The 14970-nt window shown below is 40.4% G+C and overlaps 1 protein-coding gene across 1 annotated transcript in view; it reads right to left on the reverse strand.

Moving 5' to 3' along the window:
* NUDT3 (nudix hydrolase 3) overlaps window positions 1–14970 on the reverse strand; it is a 109838-nt gene that overhangs the window by 40655 nt on the left and 54213 nt on the right. The window contains exon 2 of the mRNA XM_032647513.1: window positions 10292–10402. Within this exon, the coding sequence (XP_032503404.1) occupies window positions 10292–10402 (111 nt within the window). The remainder of the gene's footprint in view (window positions 1–10291; window positions 10403–14970) is intronic.

The following is a 14970-nucleotide window of genomic DNA, read 5'->3' on the forward strand; positions in this document are numbered from 1 at the left end:
CAAGGAACTATGGTAACACACCATTATCTTTGTACTGTCTGGCTTTTCATTCTGCTAGGAGCATGTGTTACTTTTATAACCAGAAAAATGGTGAGCTGAAGTAGTCACCAGCTTAATTACTTAAGTAATCAAACTGGCTACACTAATAGCATCGCTAAATGCTAGAGTGAGCACTTAAAAGCCCTCAGAATAAGAGTCCTGTTCAGATTATATTGTTTCTATTCTTAATATTAAAATTTTTACAAATAGCTCTAATGGAAATTCCTAGTCAAAAACAGCTGTGTAGGACTTCCCTGGTGGTGCAGTGCCACCTGCCAATGCAGGGGACATGGGTTCAATCCCTGGTCCAGGAAGATCCCACATGCTGCAGAGCAACTAAGCCCATGCATCACAACAACTGAGTCCACACGCCACAACTACTGAAGCCCACGTGCCTAGAGCCTGTGCTCCGCAACAAGAGAGGCCATTGCAATGAGAAGCCCACGTACTGCAATGAAGGGTAGCCCCCACTCACCGCAACTAAAGAAACCCCGTGCGCAGCAACGAAGACGCAACACAGCCAAAATTAAATAAATAATAAACTTTAAAAAAAAAGCACCTGTGTATTTAAACAAGGTCAATAACATAAATATGTAATAACATTTTGAATAACACTTTTCATAAAGCCAAGAGTATCCATTAAGTATTTTTACAAAAGCCAAAATGACAGTCACTAAAAATTCTCAATCATTTTAAGGTTGACTCCAGAAGTCATCGTGGAAGTAACCTAGGAGTAGCCATTTACCATTTCGAGGCAGCCTAGGAGCAGAGAGGAGTCCTCCTCTGAAAGGAGAAAGAGGCCTCCCTTGCTCTGGGGCCAGAGTTGAATTACATTCTCGGTCATGTGAGCACAGAGCAAAAACTGAGCACAGGGATTATCACAGCTGCCTCAGCCAAGCCCTTCACTGGAGGCAGTGTCTATGCCAAGGTCTCCTTTCATCCCTGAACTGTAACTGAGAGGAAAGGCCCTTTCTAAGTTCTCAGCTGCCAGAAACAGGAGATTCAATACGGATTTACTTAAGGGCCTTTGCCAGAGATCCGCGGGATTCAATCTGTACTCTAACATAAAACGGCCTCACACCAACGATTTTCCACCTAAGACATGGTATGTTTTCTCTGATCATTTTATATATTCAAAATGACTTTTTCTAAGGAAAAGTTAACTTCTTTTGCTATATTTCTGTGTATATGCTTTTCTAGGACCACAGAATAAACATGTTGCCACACACAAACATGTATCTCCATGTTAGGTGAACAAAGGTTTTCCTGAAATGTTTTACCACTGAGGCACATTTCCCATTAAATTCTTAAAAAAGAATAAATTACCAGGATAAGATAATTAAATATAATGCCTTAAGAGACATGACTCTTACATTTTATAATGCTTTGACCAAAGAAGCTAAAAATATCTATCTTTTTACCAAGTAAAAATAAAGACATGGTAGTACTTATAAAAACACAATTTTTCTTGGGGAAAGTGGCATCCATCATTGTTGTACTTCGTGGTATCCACCTGAAGACTTTGAGTGTAGGTGGCAAATGATAAGTGTTTAAGCTTATTTTCTTCTGAACTTTTTATTTTGAAAAATTTCAACCATAGAAAAATCCTTTGCCTACTTTTGAAAAAAATTTTTTAAATTTATTATTATTAATTTTTTGGCACGTGGCTTGTGGGATCCTAGTTCCCTGGCTGGTATCGAACCTGGGTCCCCTGCAGTGGAAGCATAGAATTCAAATCACTGGACCACCAGGGAATTCCCTTAAATCAATTTTAAAGATAAATCTATAACATACATGTACATTATTATTAATAATTCATTTTCATGTGGTTTTTAAAGTTAAAAATTAAATAATAGAAATTCAGAAAATGCTACCTAAATAAAGCCTGCTTTTCAACAAACAAATGGGGTTGGTTTGTGATCTCTCTTGATTTACAGTAATTTACATCTGGATATATTTTCTCATATTAACATTTCTATTAAACAATGCAGTATTCCCAAGGTTAAAAACCTTTATTTGCCTTCATTTATCATTTAGGAGACTAAAAAATAAAACTATCTTCTTCCAAGAGCTTGGAGCTTCTCAGTTCAAAATAAAGTAAAAATCTGCAAAACAGATCATCCACCTAATTAAGAACACATCTTTTGGTTGTTTTCCATTATGAGCCTTTTAGTACTACTACTGCTGTTGTTTTAATCTACTATGCGTATATTATTTGATTGACATTTTAAAAACGAATTTAAAAAAATTAGTTGCTTACGTTGAAAGATCAGGAGATCTCACATAAGAATCCAGTTTTTGGGGCTTCCCTGGTGGTGCAGTGGTTAAGAATCCCCCTGCCAATGCAGGGGACACGGGTTCGAGCCCTGGTCCGGGAAGATCCCACATGCCGCGGAGCAACTAAGCCCGTGTGCCACAACTACTGAGTCTGCGCTCTACAGCCCGTGAGCCACAGCTACTGAAGCCCGCAGGCCTAGACCCTGTGCTCCGCAACGAGAAGCCACCGCAGTGAGAAGCCCGCTCACTGCAACAAAGAGTGGCCCCCGCTCGCCGCAAGTAGAGAAAGCCCACGTGTAGCAACGAAGACCCAATGCAGCCAAAAATAAAATAAATTCATAAATATATATATATATATAAAAAAATAAATCCAGCTTTCATGCTTCTCTTAAAACAGCACAGTCACACTGCATCTTAATTGCCACATGAAAACTACCGGCTGGGCCTGAAGAGGACCGTCTCTGGTCTAGGGTAGGCTCTCCCCACTTTACCAGAGCTACACCCACCGTCAACTGCCTGACTGCTTCCCTACAAGCTTATGAGCTGGAGACCCCTGGTCTACATTACTTCCCCCTGTTTTATTTATCATGTTGAAATGACTGAAATTATTCTTAATATATTATGATATATATTTTGTGGTTAAAGTTCTAAATTAAAAAAAAAAATTAACGTATTTCCCTAATAAATTCTGTGATACACTATCCCCATCTTCCATTCATAACTGTTTAGGCTGGGCCAAAAAGTAAAGATGAAAATACAACACAGTCACACAGAGCCTTCACTTTTTCTTGTTTTTTTTTTTTTTTTTTTTGCAGTATGCGGGCCTCTCACTGTTGTGGCCTCTCCCATTGCGGAGCAAAGGCTCCGGACGCGCAGGCTCAGCGGCCATGGCTCACGGGCCCAGCCGCTCCGCGGCATGTGGGATCTTCCCGGACTGGGGCACGAACCTGTGTCCCCTGCATCGGCAGGCGGACTCTTAACCACTGCGCCACCAGGGAAGCCCCAGAGCCTTCACTTTTTTCTCCGCTCCAAACAGAGTCTAACACTATGAGCTAAGAAAAAGGCTGACAAAACTGTATTTCAAATTATTCCCAAGTAGTCACAGGCTTTTCAAATGTTCTACTTGCATATAACAAGAGACATGAAACACTGTTTCCCTGTCAGAGACAGTTCTGAGATACCAACGGGAGCCTTCTGGTTGCTATGTTACATAAAAAAGAGAGTACAACCTTTTTTTTTTTTTTTTTTGCAGGGACAGGGAACACATAGTACAGAAATTGGGATAAGAAGATATAGATTTTAAAAATAAAGTTCACTATGGCATTTTCCCTGGTCTTATCTGAAAATACAAATGAGATCAAGAAGGGTTACAATAAATTCTTGATAGGCTGACATAAATAGAGATAATCAGGAAGCAGCTCTGGGCTCAAGGCAACCAGATCCTTGATACTAGATTAAAGCATCTAGATGTTCAAAAAACTATCTTAAATGAAGATGAATTCAGTCAAACATGCTGTGAAATGTTTACATAAGACAGTGTATCAAAAACTTAACGGAATTCCCCCCTGGTGGTCCAATGGTTAAGACACCATGCTTCTACTGCAGGCAGTGCAGGTTCGATCCCTGGTCGGGGAAATATAAGCCATGAGCTGCGCGGTGAGGCCAAAACAAAACAAAAAACCCCAAAAACTTGAGGGAGGGCAGCAAGGTACAGGGAAGTTTAAAGCGACATCACTGACTTGAAAAAATTTCCATGATGGTGAATTTATGTGGCAAAGCAACAGGTGGTAGGAGACAAAGGAGCAGCAGAGAAGTGTGATATTAGGACACAAGTGAGGAAGTCAGAGAACAGGTTCCTTTTTTTTTTTTTAAAGCTAGGCCTATGTCACAGGTTAATTATCAGGCTGCCTACAAAATCTTTATAATTTATATGCTAGAAATGGATATGGATATGGACCTTGTCCAGACATGAGGCAGCAGATAAAAGGAACTGGCATTTGGCCACACTCTCAGCTATCACTGGCTACATTTCTCTAAAGGCAGAAGGTACCCATCTTTGTCACCCTTGAAGAGAATGCAGTTGAAGTTTGCACATAATATTTTCCTGTTTCTGTTTTCAGATGTACTGTATCTTTGTGATAACATTCTTGGTTTGGCTGAGGTGAGAATGGATGAAAGAAATGGAAACATAACAGCTGAACAGAGGACAGAACAGTTTCAGATCCAGCGTCTCTTTCTTCCCTGTCAGCCAGCAGTTTTACCTTTCCCATTGAATTAGCAAGAAAGAATAGCTCTGAAAACCACACAAAGAAGTGCTTTTCTTTTTTATTACAGACAGCATCACATGGCTGGCTCATACTAGCCTTTGCTAGAGATGCACTGTTACCAAGGCCCATGGTCAGTCCTGGGAGAAAGCCTCATCCCTTTGAGGGGTCACTACAATAGGACTTTAACTAGAAGCAGCTAAAAAATGGAAGCTAGTTTCCAAAAGGGAATGTTTCAGCCCTTTAAAGATTTTGGTTTTTTTTTTTTTTTTTTTTTGATGTGGACCATTTTTAAAGTCTTTATTGAATTTGTTACAATATTGTTTCTGTTTTATGTTTTGGTTTTTTGGCTGCGAGGCACGTGGGATCTTAGCTCCCTGACTAGGGAAGAACTGCACCCCCTGCATTGGAAGGTGAAGTCTTAACCACTGGACTGCCACGGAAGTTCAGCCCTTTAAATGTGACTGGTAATGTTTCAAGTGCTACAGATTTATCTGTTTCTGAGATTCAGCCAATATGCTAAAAGTTTTAAGCTGCGTTGAACAAAGCTTCAGAACAGGTTGAGTTTTATGGTATCTAGGACTGACAATGCCATGATAAACTACTTAATAACCTCATTCCATTCACGTTTATACAGAAAATTTTTATAGTAACAAATATATGTTCAATGTAGAATACTTGATAATCTAAGAGCTAACCCAAAGATAACCACTGTGAACAAGTGATGGGCATTCTTTCAAGGCATTAGGAGTGTGGGTGCTAAGACTAGATGTTCTGGATTCAAATCTTACCTTGAGCACTTGAGCACATTTAGCTGGGCACAATTTGTCCTGGTGTGCCAGGACAAATTACTTGATTTCATTGAATCTCAACCTGTAAAATGTAGATAATAACAGTTCCTACCTTATTGGATCTGGTGAGGAAATGAGGCGACATATGCAAAACCCTTAAACACAGCTTGGCACATAGTAAGTGTACAAGTAGTGTTACCTGTTCTTTCTGTACAAATAGACACACATATTTCTTCCCCACTAAATGGTTTTCTATCATAAATATTGTTTCATAACCTGCTTTGATCACTTAGGAATGTGCTACAAATATTTCCCTGTGTTATTAAATATCTTTTTACTACATACTATTGGTACAGCTGCTGCAGGCAGTACTTAAGCACAGGCTGTCATGGTTTTTTTGTGGTTTTTTTTGCGGTACATGGGCCTCTCACTGTTGTGGCCTCTCCTGTTGTGGAGCACAGGCTCCGATGCACAGGCTCAGCGGTCATGGCTCACGGGCCCAGCCGCTCCGCAGCATGTGGGATCTTCCCAGACCGGGGCACGAACCCGTGTCCCCTGCGTGGGCTGGCGGACTCTCAACCACTGCACCACCAGGGAAGCCCCAGGCTGTCATGTTTTATAGCACATGACCTTGCCACTCTGAGCTCAGTTAGAGGAATAAGAAATCAGCAACTGATGCACAGGTAAAGCAGACATCTTCAAAATGGCTAGAAACTGATGTGGCCTGGCAGCTCTGAAGGTTGTAAGTAGGCAAAACTGATCAAGTCCTCTCTCAGGAAGGCTGAATGTGAGATACACAGACAGAGTGAGTCAACAGACAGGTTAGTGACGCACAAGGGAGGAAAAACACCAAACAAAAAGTAGTAAGCTGGGACTTCCCTGGTGGCGCAGTGGTTGAGAATCCGCCTGCCAATGCAGGGGACATGGGTTTGAGCCCTGGTGCGGGAAGACCCCACGTGCCGCGGAGCAACTAAGTCCGTGCGCCACAACTACTGAGCCTGCGCTCTAGAGACCGCGAGCCACAACTACTAAGCCCACGTGCTACAACTACTGAGCCCTCGCACCTAGAGCCCGTGCTCTGCAACAAGAGAAGCCACCGCTCACTGCAACTAGAGAAACCCCGCTTGCAGCAATGAAGACCCAACGCAGCCAAAAATAAAAAAAAAAAAAAAAAAAAAAAAAAACAAAAGTGGTAAGCAGAAGCTGGGAGGCTAAGAAGACATTAGAAAGGCAGCGCTCCACAGTGGAAGAGAGGCGCTGGGCCTCTGGTATGGTGACCAGGCTACTGAGCTGCAGTGCGTTCCCACATCCATCCACCCACTGTGAGCAAGGCCTGCCTGTGCTCTGTGACCTAAGTTTCCAGTTCTGCACAGCCTGGCTGGACAGCTGCTGTGATACTGCCATATTCTTCTCCCTCAACTAACTGAGGGGCCTGTAGATGTTATGTCTACTCCTGACAACCCAAAAGGGCCTACCTCAATTGCATTTATGTGGCTGCTCTAGAGGTCACGCCAAAAACTGCAGCACTTATTTTGTTCAGCACTTGTTATGTGTTAAGCATTGGGGATTCAACAGTGAGCAAGAAAGAATGGTACCTGGTTACACAGAGTGTAAAGTCTAGCACAGAAGACAACTAGACAAGCGATATGAATAAAACATGATAAATACGATGCTAGAAGTACAGACTGCAATGGAAACACATACGGAGAACAAGTCTGCAGGGAGGAATCATGAAGACTACAGGAAGGAATCATGAAGACTGCATGGAGGAAGAGACCTTCAGGGTGAAGCACAAAGTTAGCCTAGTATGCCAGATACTACAGATGGCTCACTCAGTACCCATCACCACCCACGTGGATTCCATGACCACTAGTCAGCCTTGTGAAGTTATAGTCTTGACTGAGCTGCAGTGAACTGGATCGACCTTTCCTAACAGGCCACCCCTGAGTCGTGGCCTCATTTAACAGGAAAGATGAAGGAGACCAGACATATTTTATGATTTTCTAATGTTTAAAAGAATTTGGCCTATTAGACGGTAACCTCAACTTTGAAAGTATAACTGAATAACTTATTTCTGACTTGTGATTTTAAGTTGAAAATCTCAGTAAGTTTATATACACTATGGGAGTATTTAAGATTCATCTTATTTATAAGTTTAATACATGACATTCATAGGACTTTTTGCTGAAGAGCCTCATAAGGTTTTCATTTTTTTAAAGTCAGACAACTGACGTTCTTTAAAAAGCAATCAAATTAATTAAATTTATAAATGTAATTTGAAACATCTAAAAGTCTTCAATGAACTGGCCTAAGCATTATCCAAAGGCCCCTTAAAAATCTCCTATGCTTATAAATATAGCAATCAGATCTGCAAGCATTAGGAAAGAACAAAGTTTTTGAATGTGTGCCTTTAAAAAGTCATAACTTGGGCTTCCCTGGTGGCGCAGTGGTTGAGAGTCCGCCTGCCGATGCAGGGGATACAGGTTCGTGCCCCAGCTCGGGAAGATCCCACATGCCGCGGAGCGGCTAGGCCCGTGAGCCGTGGCCACTGAGCCTGCGCGTCCGGAGCCTGTACTCCACAACGGTAGAGGCCTCAACAGTGAGAGGCCCACGTACTGCAAAAAAAAAAAAAAAAAAAAAAAAAAAGTCATAACATTTTGAAAACTAAATAAACCCCTGAACAGTGGTTTCTGCTTACAAAAGCTACCCTTCAAGGGTAATAAAAAACATCTACCTACAACCTCTCTGATCAAGTCTTATTCTCCGTTGATAGATGTGGAATTAGAAAAGCCACCCCCTCCATTTTATTTTGATGTAAGCCATGGAAATGTTTGTCTTTATAATGACACATTTCTCTAATTTATACTGTTTGTACGAATATTTGGTTTATTTGGTACCTTATTCTTTATCCTCTCAATAATGCTGGAATAAAGAACAGGGTATGATATGACTCTTGCCTGGAGAGTAAAAAATCTGCTCAAAGTCAGGCAGGATTCTTCAGGGCTGAGAATGGCAGGCAGCGTTTAATTTCAAGCTTGGGATTCCCTTTAAGACAGGAGGTAGGTAAGATACTGACCATATGAAAAGTATACTTTAATTATCTGTGCTGCATTGTTCACCTTCTCATGTCCCAACTCCACTTTATTCTCCACTCTATTCCCCCTTTTACCTACTGAAGGATGGTATGTAATTTCCAGGAAACAAAAGGGTAACCCTATATCCTTTTCAACTCCCTTATGTACTTCCTATTGCAATCATCTAGTTTTCTACATCTTAGTTGCACTTATATAACCCAAGGACAATTCGACTGTAGCACTCAACGAAACAATAGTAACAACAACGGGTATAAGTTTTCCTGAGACAGATGCCAAATCCAAATGTGCTCTACAGAGGTAAAGCTGTCACACTTCACCCAAAACTTCTAAACCAGGCAGCAAGTTTTGCCCAAAGGTCTCTTGAATTTTTTCCCTTCCTCTCTATTCTAGAACCATCAGTCTATTTCAGGTCTTCCAACAACCTGTCTGAATCCACAGAGCCGCAATAACTCTGTCAAACATCACTTTTGCCTTAGGTACCTCAGAACTCACAGAAGCCAACTGGATTGAAATCAAAATTATGTAGCTTAGGTCCACCAATTGGCCCTACCACACTTATTTGAATAGTCAAACCTTTGAGATCCTCCAGAAAGAACTCTGATAATTTCCAATTGGGGTATTTCTTCAGGACTTTTATGTTCCATCTGTCATAGAAGCATATATTAATTACTTTCTATTCACCCAGCTGTGTACTAGGCACAAGAAGGGAGGATTTAAAATGGGAAATATAATCTTTGTCCTTAGAGGTTACAATCTAGTTATAGATACACAGATATATGATAAAATGAGAGTGGCACAAGTCAACACAAGTTTGCAGGACTTCAGAGCAAGGAAAGAATTCCTTGGGTATTCCAAAGTAAAATTAGTCAAAGAAGACTTCAGCAAGGGCTTGACCCAAAAGAAATGCAGAATTTAGACTTTTTCTAAACTCTACTTTATGTCCTTAGAATCAGTCTTAAGTCCCTTCTGGAACAAGGAAATGGATCTAAAAAGCACTATGTAGCCAAGGCAAGTAAATGGGGGTGGTAAAACTTACACCACTGAGTTAGGACTCCTAAAGGAGATTAGCATAAGCAGAGCAGAGCGTGGTATTGCCACAAGAGGCTATGGAGAAACATCAGTTCCTTCCTCCTGGTTTTGAATTGCAATTTGTTTCTCAGTTTCCCCAACAAAATGTTAAGCCCTTAAAGTAAGGGAACCAAGAGATTTGACTTCTGACTGCTTATTCTAGAGTATCTAGTAAGATATACTGGGCATGGCCCAAGAACTCAATATATATATGTTGAATATCATGTGACCAAATAAAAAAGAAGATACTATTGTCTCTCAAGGTGCACCATTAACAACTTCTGGCTAACAGAAGTATTGCTTTAGCCACTGCTCTATTGCCAGGACCCAAGGAGCATAGGAGAACAAGGGCTGCCTCCTCCTCACCCAAAGGTTAATGAGAATAAGCCATTAATACCAATACTGCTTACTCCTCTTATTTCTATGGGCTGATGAACTATTTGATTCTTGATCTTCTGCCACAGGTAACAGAGACAGTGTGGGAAGAGATCCATAGGAAATCACAAAGGACTGTCTGGTATAATCACATACGGTCACTACTATGAGCCCTCCCCTTGCACAGAGTGCCTGATAAACATCACCATGTCACAACCTGACTGCCCCTTTAATCAAAGAGGCATGTGGTAACTGTTAAGTGCTTTCTTTCTGTGATCATGAGTCTGTTCATTCAGTGAGTGGTGATAAATTAATGAACTACACAGACATGACAGGTTCATGATGACAAGGTACAGCCATGCCCTTTGTTCGCAGTGCACACCTCCTCACAGACTTCACGGACTGCTGCCACACTTGGCTCTTCCTCGGGCTCCATGCCTCCTCCAGGGACAATCCATCGGTCTGGATGGCGACTACTGCTCACGAGTAGCACCTGAAAGTCACAGAGGTCACATGGGTAGTTAAAAACTCAAAAAGACACATTCATACAAATTCAGAGTTTAAACACCACAAAAAAATACCTAAGATCCATTCTTTGTTGATACCTCTCCAAATCACTTCTTGAAAAGTAGCTTTCATTTCTGTATGAAAAAGCAGACAATCTGCCTAGTAAAAGCAGAAGGGCATCTGAACCAGTGGCCATTATGTGTTCCCCCCTCAGACTCTCACTCAGTTGTCCAATCTATCCTCTCCTTTGTTCGTTTCTCTAAAGCCCTTTGAACACACAGCTGACAAAGACACTCAAAAAAACACAAAAAACAAAGATTGTCACTGATGAGCCTGTGAGTGCTATGAAGAGCTGGCCTTGGCCCTAGTTGGCACCACAGTCCCAACTTTCCCTCCAAGGTTCTCACTCCTGTGTGCCCCAGTTCCTGCATCATTAGATGGCCATAGGCCGATACTACACATCACCCTAAGCTCTAAGTATGTGCTGAGAACCTAACTCTCTCACCGACATGAGGACTAGAAAGATTTCTTTTCGTCATTCTTTCAGCTGAGATAAAACTGGAATTCCTTTACTAGGAAACTTTATCAAGAAATGACATTTAATGGCCATGATTAAAATGTCTACAAATAATAAGTGCTGGAGAGGATGCGGAGAAAAGGGAACCCTCTTAAATTGTTGGTGGGAATGTAAATTGGTGCAGCCACAATGGAAAACAGTATGGAGGTTCCTCAAAAAACTAAAAATAGTGTTGCCATATGATCCAGCAATCCCACTCCTGGACATATACCCAGACAAAACTAAAAAGATACATGCACCCCTATGTTCACAGCAGCACTATTTGCAATAGCCAAAACAAGGAAACAATCTAAATGTCCATCAACAGATGAATGGATAAAGAAGAGGTGGTACATATATATACAATGGAATACTACTCAGCCATAAAAAAGAATGAAATAATGCTATTTGCAGCAACATAGATGGACCTAGAGATTATCATACTTAGCGAAGTAAGTCAGAAAGAAAGACAAATACCGTATGATATCACCTATATGTGGAATCTAAAATACGACACAACTGAACATATCTATGAAACAGAAACAGACTCACAGACATAGAGAACAGACTTGTGGTTGCCAAGGGCAGGGCGGGGGGGAGCAGTGGCAGAGGGAAGGATTGGGAGTTTGGGACTAGCAGATGAAAACTAGTATATATAGGATGGATAAACAACAAGGTCCTACTGTATAGCACAGAGAACCATATTCAATATCGTGTGATAAACCATAAAGAAAAAGATAATGAAAAAGAATATATATATAACTGAGTCACTCTGCTGTACAGCAGAAATTAACACAACATTGTAAAGCAACTATACTGCAATAAAATTAATTTTAAAAAAAGAAATGAAAAGAAACCAAACACAAAATATTGATACAGAATATAGGTTACTATTTCAAACTTAACCAGTATTGGAGTCATGGTTGAAATAAAATCTAGAATTTCCTTAGTTTCTTTTCCTTAACCCTCCCTAGGACAGATGTTAAATAAAGTTAGCTTTACTCCTAATTCAGAGGTAGCACTGGGTTGGCATTATTTCCAAAACTAAAGGAATCCTCAATTGCTCCCTAAACAATCACTTTCTGATGATGTCTTTTGGGCTTCAGGCCCTATTCCAAACCGTATTCTCCACCCACCCCTCCACTTCCCAGCACTTAACTTCTACTCTGCAGTCATCTTTGTTGCCTGAAAGAAATCACTCCTTCCTCTCTGGCGCTCACAGATCCCACCACTAACTTCCAGTTACCTACCTTCCAGTATTCTCTCTCCCACTTAAGGTCTCTGCAACTATGAGCCCTTGGAAATTCTACCTTTTTTTTCATCTTTAATCCCTTTTCTTCTTGCCATGATAGATTCTCCTGATGCTCTTCTACAAAATCTATGATCTGCAGACCCCCTTAGAGGGGACCACAAGATATAAGAAGGTGGGCTATCCTGGTGGCGCAGTGGTTGAGAGTCCGCCTGCCGATGCAGGGGACACGGGTTCGCGCCCCGGTCTGGGAGGATCCCACACGCCGCGGAGCGGCTGGGCCCGTGAGCCATGGCCGCTGAGCCTGCGCATCTGGAGCCTGTGCTCCGCAACAGGAGAGGCCACAACAGTGAGAGGCCCGCATACCAAAAAAAAAAAAAAAAGATATAAGAAGGAAATCCATGAATCCATATACAGTCACCAATATATAGCCCATGGACTGAGAAAATAATGTCTTAAACTTACAAGCACTATTTTTAAAAAATATATATAAACTCTGCTTTAATAGAACATGGAATAGCTTAAAATAATATAAAATCCACAGTAGTTTTAGGTTGGTGTGTATATATATTTAATCAAGGGATATTAAAAGTACCACAAGAGGGAATTTCCTGGCGGTCCAGTGGCTAGGACTCGGCACTTTCACTGCAATGGCCTGGGTTCAATCCCTGGCTGAGGAACTAAGAGCCCGCAAGCCACAAGGTGCGGCCAAATAATTAATTTTTAAAAAGTACAATGTGGAGGTTTCATGAAATTATGCTTTTAAATAAGAGTCTTTGTTGGACTCCTACTTCATGCCATATACAAAAATTAACTCATAGTGGACCAACAACCTAAACGTAAGAGCTAAAACTATAAACGGGTAAATCTTAATGACCCTGGATTTGGTAACATAGGCCAAATTCTTAGACATGACAACAAAAGCCTGAGAAACAAAACCAAAAAATTTTTGATAAGTTAGACTTCATCAAAATTAAAATCTTCTGTGCATCGAAGGGCATTATCAAGGATGTGAAAAGACAACCTACAGAATGGAAGAAAATATTTGCAAATCCTCTGATAAGGGTCCAGTATCCAAAATATATAAAGAACTCATACAACTCAAGGACAAAATGACAAACAGCATTTCTCCAAAGAAGATATACAAATAGCCAACAGGCACATGAAAAGATGATCAACACCATTAGTCACTAGAGAAGTACAAAGTAAAACCACCACGAGATACCACTTAACACCCACTAGAATGGTTACAATTTTTTAAATAATAAGTACTGACAAGAATGTAGAGAAACAGGAACCTTCATACACTGCTGGTAGGAATGTAAAATAGTTTAGGCACTGTGGAAGTTAGGCTGTTCCTCAAAAAGTTAAACATAAAATTACCATATGATCTAGCAATTCCACTCCCAGGTATACGCCATACCCCAAAGAATTGAAAACGGGTACCCTAACACTTGGACACAAATGCTCCTAGCAGTATTATTCACAATAACCAAAAAGCAGAAATAATTCAAATGTCCAGCAATGGATGAATGGATAAACAAAACATGGCATATACATACAAGGATTAGTTTTCAGCCATAAAAAGGAACATAAATGTTACGCTTGAGAACATTACGGTAAGTGAAAGCCACACTTAAAAAGTCACATGTTGTATAATTCCACTTATATAAAATATGCAGAATAGGTAAATCCATAGAGACAGAAAAGAGATTGGTGGTTGCCAGGGACTGGAGGAAGGGAAGAATAGGGAGTAACTGCTTAATGGATACAGGTTTTATTTTGGAATGATGAAAAGTGTTTTGAAACTAGACATAAGTGGTGGTTGCTAAATGCCACGGACTTACTTTAAAATGGTTAATGTTATGTGAACTTCAGCTCAATAAAATAAAGCTAGTTTTAAGATCACAGTAATTTTTTACAAGCTAAAGTAGTCAGCGCCATCACTCTCCTTCAGAGTCTACACTCCGGAGGAGTGGCCTCTCAGGTTACCCTTAGTTTTACTATATTAAATCATTTCCATAAAGGAAAAAGGGAATCACTGCCATACCCATTCTCCTCGAGAACTGTGGCCAATCTTACATTTTCAAAAATTCCTTATCAAAAGAAAAATAAACCCAAATATAACCATCTTTGTTAATTCAAGCCAAAAAGTTTTTAAAAAGTCCTCTCCAAAGACTCTCTAGACAATGGCATTTAAGTCATATCTATCTAATCTGTAAAGGAGAGTCAAGAAGAAAAAGTAGAAAAATGGGTTAATCCTTCACTGATTTGTTATATAAATAACAACATGTAGTCTTTCTTCCTAGAGATTTCCCACTTCTTGGCAAAGTGTTTACCAGCCATTCTAAACCTAAGCATTTGCTTCAAAGGCTGACTAGGGCCATCCAATTAGGTTATAGTCCAAATGAAAGACCTTTAAAGGGACATTTCAAAGCTAAAGCAAAGAAAAGCAAACTTGTACCACAGAGTATAATTTAATTTCTAAATATCAGTAAATGTGCAATATTAATGAGTAAATCTAGCCAGTGTTATTGCTTTGTACATTCAAAGGATGACTATATGAGGTAAGAATACATATAACACTGCAGCTGGAGGAAGAGAGCTGCATTACTTCCTAGTCATACTTCAAAGCAAACACTATTACCAGCAAATAGTTCTTCGCCTCAGTAAGCTTCCTTGACAACCCATTGAAAATTTAGTGCAAAAACCAAAACAAAATATTCTTTATTTTAGCCAGAGGGTTTAC

Source organism: Phocoena sinus, chromosome 11 (assembly GCF_008692025.1).
Source record: "Phocoena sinus isolate mPhoSin1 chromosome 11, mPhoSin1.pri, whole genome shotgun sequence".
Taxonomy (NCBI): domain Eukaryota; kingdom Metazoa; phylum Chordata; class Mammalia; order Artiodactyla; family Phocoenidae; genus Phocoena; species Phocoena sinus.